Raw genomic sequence first — 9,384 nt, forward strand, 5'->3', positions numbered from 1 at the left:
ACAGAAAAGGTAGATGGATCACATAAGGAAACAAGATAGTGAAGAGAGGTGAAGAGGGAACTGGGGTGCAGGAACTGTGAGCTGGGATGCAAAGTTACCAACGTCTGCCAAGCCGTAGCAAAGGAAAGCTTCTCTGGACCACAAGAAGATATCCCATTTCAAACAGATAAAAAGCATACAGGTAGAACTGACTGCTGTGAAACAAGACTCCTCCAAGATCTGCCCTTAACCAAACCCTTTCACAATGATATTTAATAAAATTGCATTGTGGTAAAATACTTTATAGTAGTAAGAAAGAAATCTTCCTACCTTGAATGTATTCAGCTGCTGATTAATAGTCTCTGTTTCCATTCCAACAGGACCTTGTGACTCTTCGTGTTCTTCGGCCTTCCCAAGCAGACTGGAGAATTCTTCTAGCTTCCTGTAAAACTCCTCAACACGGCTAATAGTACCCTCCACTTGATCTTCCCTGGCTTTTGCTCTGTCTAGTAGCTTGTTGCACTGTTTATTTAAAGCTTCCAAGTCTCTTTTTATACCAACAAGATCAGGAGAAGCTTCAGCTTCTGTAGCTAGCATCATTTTACAGTTTTTATTAGCATTTTCATTATTCATGATAAGATCCTCCAGCTTTTTCAGGAAATGTTTTATATCCTCTCTCTGTGATTGCAGCACCTCGAGAGTTCTCCCCACAGCAGCCATGCTATCAAGTTCATCATCAAACTCTGCAAACTGAGAGAACATCTCTCGGATGCTGTTTTGGAAATGGCCAATTCCCTGAAGTTTTGTCTCTAAGAACGAGCACCTATCTTCAACCTGCTGGTTCACTGCAGTATATTCTCGCTCCAAAGATTCAGCTTGGAGCAAGAGGTCAGAAACACCTGCTGAATCAGAAGCTTCTACCACCAGGTCTTGGGCAAGCTTTTTTGCTAAATCAACATGAGGCTTTAAAGCCTGCAAGGCTTTCTGCTGGGCCTGCATCATCGTCAGGTGTTTGTTACTGAATGACTGAGGTCCAAGCAAGTCGTGAGCTTCCAGATGCTCTTTGGCACTTTTAAGTTGTTTTTCAGTTTCCCTGGATGATTCCTGAAACTCCTTCAGCCTTTGTGCCATATTTTCCAAGCACTCTCTCTTCTTATGTAATTGTTCTGTGACCACATTCACTTTCTGATTCAGCACCTTAGTTTCTTCTTGAACAATTTCTTTATCTGTTTGACTTGCACTGAGCAAACTTTCAGCAGTATTATTTAATAGCTCCACCATCCCATGGTGTTTATCCAGGTCCTTCTGCCAGGCCTTCACCTGAACAATAGAATTCTCTATTTCAACAGGGTTTATGCCAACTTTTAATTCACACAAGTTGCTTTGGCATTTCTCGATCCACGGTTGCAGATTTTCTACATGCTGCTTGTATTTGAGCGCTTTCTCCAGACAATCTGTTAATTTATCATGCCTTTCTTTTACTTGCTTATTCATTTCATCCCAGTTACTTCTGAGTGTGGCAATTTGGGATTGTAATGCTGCTCTGTCAGCTCCTTGAGTCTTCTGCAAGATGCTTTCTCCTTCTGCAACAATTCTTTCATATGAACTAATCTGATCGGTCATGGTCTTCTTAAAATCTTTCTGTTCTTCAATTAGTGATTGCAAGGCATCAAGTTTGGCTGATACAGGACGAGCCTGGTTCAGCTCTTCTTTCTTTTTGCCTAGCCAGGCCTGAAAGTCCTCAGACATTTGCTGGAACTGATGAGAAGCGGCATACGCTGACTGAAGCTGCTGAACGTGGTTATCTACAAAAAAGAAGACAGCACAGAGGTGCATTATCAGAACCTGCTAGTATTCAGTGAAAAAATAATAATTAATGTTGTTTCTGTTATGAATGATCATTAATGTAAGGAAAGCTGGTCCTTAGTATGTGGTGTTCGACTGGAAGACAACCAAGTCTATCAAGTTTCTTGCAAGGGACAGACTTGTGCCTGTACTACAGCAGAGCAGTGAAGGCATTTGGACATGAATCAAATGAGGTGAGCTTAGCCAATCTGTGTCTACATGAATCCCATTTCAAGCAGATTCCACGGATAAAAAACACAGTCGTGTTTCATGGTATTATGAAGTGTAAGCTCAGGGAATATTAAGTAATCTAGCCTAGCAGTGTCAAACTCACAGCCTGCAGGCAATGTGTGTTCTTACGGAGATCCTTTGAAGTTCCTTGTCACCACAGGAAATTAAAAAACTAAAACTGAGGCTGTTAGGGAGAATAAAGTGTGATATTGCTTGCAGTGTATTACTTGCTCAGTTCTGTTGTTCACAGGCTAAGGAAAGGCTGCAGACTACCGGCCCTCTTTCGTCACAAGCAGTATTATACAATTACCACTGAGTTTCACCAAGCCATTAACTGGTGCTTGCCTAAAAATTACAATTTTGGCTTACACTCTGCACCTATGCAGTTAGGTAGCTCAATGAACAGCATCCTCTTTTGGTATTCTAATTCAATGAAGACGCACCTGAGGAAGAGATGAGAAAAGGAGCCCTGCTACTGTGCTTCAAATTCTCTCCCAAACTGTTCACTAGAGATCCCAAGTATTGTTTTTACCTTTTCAAGGTATGGGGACTCTCCTAAATTCTAATGTACAAATGCTTGGAGGCTGGACTGGATGGAGAGCTGGCATTAGGCTCAGCTGACTCAACATCTCTATAAAGACAAATGAAACTATATGCTTTACTTTATGCCTTAGCTACTATTTTTCTTTAAATAAATACTAACCTGATTTTTGCTCAATATCCTTAAATGATTTTAAGATGCCATCTAACTGTCTCGTAAGTTCTGCTTTCAAATACTCTTCTCCAACCAGTGTTGACAGCTCTTCACAAAGAGCTTGAGCTGCATTGATATTCTTCATTTCCTGTTCTATTTCCTCCTTCATTTCTCTAGCAATTTCCAGTTGTTGTTTCACAGCATCAGGTTGTGTACTCACAGCCAGGCTGCTGTTTAGTTTGCTATCCAAGGCACTTAGCTTATCAGACAGACTTCTGAGTAGACTTTGATACTCTGTGCTTTTCACAATGGCTTGGTCAATTCGGTCACATCTGTTCCTCAGTTGGCCAGTTAGACTGTCCCATTTCTGTGCCACAGCTGCCAGTTGCTCTTTTACAATTTCATGGGAGGGTGAATGTTCACCAGGTCTCTTCAGAATCCCTTCACCAGCCATAGTTAACTGCTCGTATTGTGGCTTTCTGGTGTCAAACTCTTTGAGCAGAATCTGGGAAGAAAGAAAAATTTATAAAGCATTTGCCTCATGAAAAAAAGAAGCAAAATGCTTCTGACAAAACTAATGTAGAATTTGTTGTAGCTAACTCTCTTATTGAGTAATCAATCTCCAAGTTTAAAAGCCAGTGAAATAATTGCGGCTTCTACACGTAAACTGTGTTGTTTCCAAGCATTTACATCAAAGAACCAGAAAAAATGAGGTTAATTTACAGATCATCTAATAGAAATTCAATCAGCAGATACCAGTAAACAATGAATTCTGTTACTACTATCGTAATTAAGTAACTGTACCAAGTAAAATAATCGCTGTTTAGTTTCAAGCAGTGTCTTCTTTCTTAGACAGTTTCGATATTTGTCTTAAGATAGAACTTCAAAGAAGGTGTATTCTGACATAATATTGCCATGTATTATTATAGCAGAGAGAATATTTGGATAATTCACAAAATGACTGAATGTGTACTGTAAGACCTTTAAAGTTTGCATCACTGGTTCCCAATATTATTTTTTTTTGACAGTAAGTCATAGTGCTTGCAGCAAAAGGGACAAATATCATGGGTTTACTTTACAGAACATTCCAAACCCTTTCTTTTTAAGTCGATTAGGTTTAACTTTTAAGGACTGTTAAGTGATACATGATAGTCTTATGCCAGCTTTCTAGATTTTTGAAGCACTTACAAACCAATATTAAGTTATTTTCACATAGCATTAGAACATAGTTCATGTTTTAAACACTTCATTTTAATCAATATTGATATACCAGCTTTAATAATATTTTTGCAAAATAAAAATGTTATTTCTCATCACAGTTTAAAATAACCAGCAGCAACAGAAATGTTTGAAGTAAAAATTTCTAGTTTCTGCAACTTTGTCTGATTTAACTTTTGTTTCTTGTGTCTGCAGTTTGCTGTATTTCTGAAAGTAAACTACTCCACTTTTTCATTATACTTTTTCTTCTGTCTTTCACATTCTTAGCCACATTATCTATTCACAGTACTGCATTTCACTTGCCTTTGTATTTTCATTAGCTACTGGCACAGTCAAGTGAATAAAATCTCAAAAAGCTAGTTCTACAGCATAGACTGTATATGAGGACTGACCATAAAATGTTACATACACACTCAAATTAATAAAACTTCAAAGGAACATTTTCATTCGACTACAGAGAAACCACAGTATGGTCAAAACATAAAAATGTATCAGATGATCAGTATCTCCTCAACATTTTTTTTCTTTAGCTGTTCTGATCTCTCTTCACTCTTCTGCTAATTTTTTTCTTGTAATTACTGTAGTCAAGTATGACTTAAGCTGATACTTGCTGATAAACAAATGTAAGAGCTCATACTAATTGTGCTGTACTCTACCTAAATGCAAAATAGTGCTTTTTTGCTATTAGCAAAAAAGCAGAAGAAACTTAAATCAATAATGCATGTTGGCATGACTCACCTGAACTTGTTGCTTTTGTGTATTCAGCATATTAGGATCAATTGATAGCGGTCCCAGCACGCTGACCATTAGCTCCTTTTCTACAAGCCAGTGCTTTAACTGAGCTTCTGCTGTTTGGAACTGGGTCAGGTAATTTGAAGACTCCTCCAGTTTTTGTTGTCTCTCAGATGTAACTTGATTGAGCTCTTTCCATTTGGAATCTAACAATGATAATGTTAACATATTGCATGCATGTTCTAGCAGATGGTTTGTCAGACAGCAGACTATATATGAAACATAAACAGAGCTCTCTAATAAGGCTTCTTGCTGATTAACTCCAGATGCCTTATTGCAGTCACTCGGAAAATACATCTTTTAACAGTCAGATCCATATACACTTGGATCAAGGTCTGCAGTTCAGCACAGCCATGTGCAGAATTTTTAGAGCAATGAATATACACCGTGTAATAAAATTGGATTAGAATATTACTAAGTGAAATACCACCAAATTTAGGCTTCAGTCTCAAATAACATAAAAGCCAAAGGGCTATACTCAGTTATAACTTGGGTGCCTGATTTAGATAGACAAATCTTCCTCCTTATTCAATAAAAAGAAACAGATACTTTTCCAAGGGTGAGCAGAAGCCCTAATTTAGGCTTCTACTCTGAACAGCCCTCTGAAGCAGCACACCTCTTTCAAATGTCTGTATTAAGAGCCTGTGAAGATTAACTGCCTCATTTAGACATCTAAACCAGGTACCTAATGGTAGGCAATGAGAATACTTCTGTACACAGGTATTTCAGAGATGCTGTGTGAGCTTAGGTTCACACCTAGCCCCATTTATGGTCTCTTCCACTTCTAGCAAGTGGCTTCCAGAGCAGCCATTGAGTCTTACAGTCTTGTAACTTCCCCCTTCCCTCTGTGATACTGTCAGTGCTTGCTCAGTCAGCTCTGATATTTTGCTAACTCTCCTTGTCCCTGAATTTCATCTGTTTTTTCAGTTTCTTTTGCCACTTCACTGTCTTTGACCTCTGCTCAGTCTGTAGCAATTCCCTTTCAACACTACTCAAGTTCTCTTGGAGACCTTATCTGCTACTTAAACTCTGTTCAGAGTTTCACTTACCAACAGGACAGATCGGAAAAATTCTCAGCTTTAAAATTACTATTGGTGTAGCTACAGAAATGCCTATCAGCATGAAAAAGATTAAGCTATGATTTATTTATAATATGACAAACCTAAGAATAATTTTTAAAAGCTCATGACAATTATGTAATGCAGTATCTCAAAATCTATTGTCCAAACATGGTTATCTCCATTTTTTTTTTTTGGCAAAAATTATGGAATCAGTCTTAGAAAATGGCAAAAAGCCACCAAACCCACAAAATGACAAAAGGCACTAGTGCATGGGGAAAAAAGCATGCAAAAAAACCCATTACCAACAACTCAAACTGTTCTTTACATGAAATTAGAATTAACTAACTTTGTTACATTTTGTACGAAGAACAACATATGTATCTGGAGCAATAACTGACCATAGCCACACTTTGAAAAAGATAAAGCCCTCTCAAACAGAGAGTCCAGCTATAGCCTCTCTCAGTTGCATTGATATAAATTCAAAGCCCATGGACATCAGTAGAATTACTGCAGATCTACACTGTTATAAAAGGAGTTATTTCCACAGAATTTAAGGAGCAAGATAGTAAAATTACTGGTGATTGCCAATACATTAAAAAAACTAGTAATAAAACAACTTCCAAATCAGTCTGAGCTATAATGCAGCTTTACTGAAGTACCTATTTTATCCAAAATTTGTTTCCACTTGGGTGCCTCACGAGAGTCAGGGTTCTTCTCCAACAGCTCTGTCACTTTGTCCTTTAGTTCCTGCACTTTATTCGCACTTTGCTTTAATTCAGTTTCAAAAAGCTGCAAATTCAAGTGATAAAATAAACAAATAAGAGATTAAAGAAGAACCGTAAAGTGTGAAGTTTGAAGTCCATAATACTGAGATGCCAAGCATGAAGATAAACAATAAATGTCTAGCACTTACATACTACCTTTCTGCTATGAATCTCAAAACACTTTATAATGGCATATGTTGCTGGTCATTTTTTTTGGAAGAGATAACCTGACCGATTTAAACTATATTAATAATAACAATTATTGTTTAATGTGAACAAGTGACAGAACTAGAAAAATTCAGATAAATAAGATCCACTAGGTCCCATCACATTCACATATACTTGGAATCTGTTCTTGTACAGAAGGCAAACTGACTATCGCATCGTACAGTTCACAGCAGAAATAACCCAGCTAGCACCAACAGAGAGGAGTGCAGTGTGGCCTCATTTACCTCAATGTAAGTCCTGCTATCACAGATAGACTGCTGCTTGTAGATCATCTAGAACTATAGTTTAAAGAGCACTATAGCTGAAAGTGTAGACGTAGTAAGAGACTGGCCCAGCAATTCCTAATTCACGCTGTTCTTGCAGACAGAAGTGAACAGTCCTCATGTCTGGCAAAGGGCTCTTACATGAATATTCTTAAGTAACAAAGCTTGCCCCGTGGAGCTGCATTTTAATTATCCAAAACCCACTAAAATAACAAACCTGTGCTTGATGTAGAACTTTTAGTAAAAGGTCCAACTGCATCAGAAGGATGACTCTTGCCTGAGCACTCGCTCAGTTTTCCAACTATCTGTGAATACTCTTCTATTACTGCAGTGGGGGTAAGATGGTCATGTTAGCTTTGCACATTCTCTGTTAAAAAATAAGGGGCTACTTTTCTTCCACATTCAGTCTGAGTTTTAGGACTGAATGTTATCCAAGCCTGAGGAAAGTTAGTAGCTGTTCAGGTTAATTTTTAAGGGTGACCCGTCAAATATAAAAGAAGTACCTCAGCTGAATCAAATTCTGTCCTTGTTTATCCACAGTCACAGGCAAGGAAAGAATTTTCCCTATTCGTTACGTTTCCCTTTATAGATGAACCTTCACGTGTGTAAATATTGTCCTTCACTGCTAGAGAAGCATATGTCTCCAATGCTGAAACAGGACAGAAGCTTACTGCTGATTCAGTGGTTTTCTCATCAATTTAAAAGGGGGGAGGAGACTGCTCTGCAGCTATATAACTTAACAAGCATGACATGGCTGCTGAAGAGAAACACTGCCTTGGAACAGACATAAGCCGCTGCAGCTGCAGAGACCAGGAGGTCTGTGGAGTGTCAGTGAACCAGCAGCTGCAGAAACAGCTTTTGGATGGATATAGCCCTTCAGATCTTAGAAGCAATCCAGTATTTATCTCTAAACCACTAAGGAGATCAAAAAAGTTTACTGCATAATCAATATAGCCTCACCTATTTAAACTGGCCACCAAAATTATTATTTTCCGACCTGCACAACTCCTTCTCTCTGACACAGTGCTCCTTTTACTCCACTGACACAGCTTGCCAGATTTGCTCTAAGCCTGACTGGCATGCTTACTAGGATCATTTAAATACTCTCTGCAACATTAAGCTAGGCTTAGATATCAGTTGTTCAAATAGAATTTCCTCAATAACTGCAAGAAAGAGTATTTTTTGAAGGCACAAAGTACCTTATGTTGCTCAACTTGGGCTTTAACTGCTTCACTATCAGTTGGAGCAGTTTCCCAATCTGATGCAGTTTTGTCCATTTTTTGCAACCACTGCATCACTGAGGTCGATTCTTCCTGAATATTCTGCATTTTTGAAAGCATGCTTTCTAGTGCTGAAATCTTTTCCTTCAATAAAACTCCCAAATCTTCGTAACTGTGATTTACATCAGACATGGCTTGTTGAACAGTTGTCAGTTCTGTAACAGGAGAGATGCACAAAGACTATGTTAGAGGTTACAGGCCCTTGAAACAATACTTAGACTTCAAGAACTTCTGAACAGTACTCTGAGTTACAATAGCTAATAGTCCCCCAAATAAGAAGTCGCTGAACATGTTAGAGTGATTTCCAGTTCACTCTAAATGTGGTAACACTGCATCTGAATGACCTAATATAAATTCCTATTTGCAAGAGCTTCTCATTTCACAGAAATCATTACTTTGTACACAAATACCACAAATACCTTACAGTCTTTCTACACATTGTTATTTTAATATTTTAAGCAACAGTGCCGTGACAAAAAGTTGAACACACTGGACTACAGTTCAATTACTTATATGACAGCCTAACATTACTAATCACTAATATTTTGCTCACGTTCATGTACCATTATAAATGTGTTTTATCACTGAGAGAGCACAGCAGGCAGACTGTGTACTAAGTAGACTGTAATTTAGGAGAACGGGCGCTGCAGACCTGGGACGTGGTAAGTGGCCATCCATAAGCACATATAAAGTGCCTATGTAACTTCCTTTGTTTCTGTAAAGGGGTTGGTCACAAACAGTGATACAAATGTATGTAAAAATGGTGTCTTTGTATATGTATGTATGTTTGTGTATGTGCGTGTTGTGAATGCTAGTGGGTGTTAAAAAGTTTCAAACCACATACACACATATTAGAATTTTCTCAAAAGCCATGCATTATATTAAAATAGTTATCCCTGTATACATTTATAAAAGTACATATTGATTTAGAAAACACAGCCAGATTTGATCTGTCTTCCAAGAAAATATTGAAGGCAGGTATTTTTATAATTAATTTTAGTATCATGTCCTAGTCAATATAGTTTCCCT

The 9,384-nt window shown here is 38.0% G+C and overlaps 1 protein-coding gene across 1 annotated transcript in view; it reads right to left on the reverse strand.

Annotated features, from left to right (window-relative positions):
* Positions 1-309: 309 nt before the first annotated feature.
* LOC104073635 (dystonin-like) overlaps positions 310-9,384 on the reverse strand; it is a gene marked incomplete at its 3' end in the record, with an annotated part of 59,654 nt that continues 50,579 nt past the window's right edge. The window contains 5 exon segments of the mRNA XM_009573482.1: positions 310-1,784; positions 2,759-3,254; positions 4,706-4,905; positions 6,480-6,609; positions 8,275-8,510. Of these exon segments, the coding sequence (XP_009571777.1) occupies positions 310-1,784; positions 2,759-3,254; positions 4,706-4,905; positions 6,480-6,609; positions 8,275-8,510 (2,537 nt within the window).

This window comes from Fulmarus glacialis, unplaced genomic scaffold (assembly GCF_000690835.1).
Source record: "Fulmarus glacialis isolate BGI_N327 unplaced genomic scaffold, ASM69083v1 scaffold23632, whole genome shotgun sequence".
Lineage (NCBI taxonomy): Eukaryota > Metazoa > Chordata > Aves > Procellariiformes > Procellariidae > Fulmarus > Fulmarus glacialis.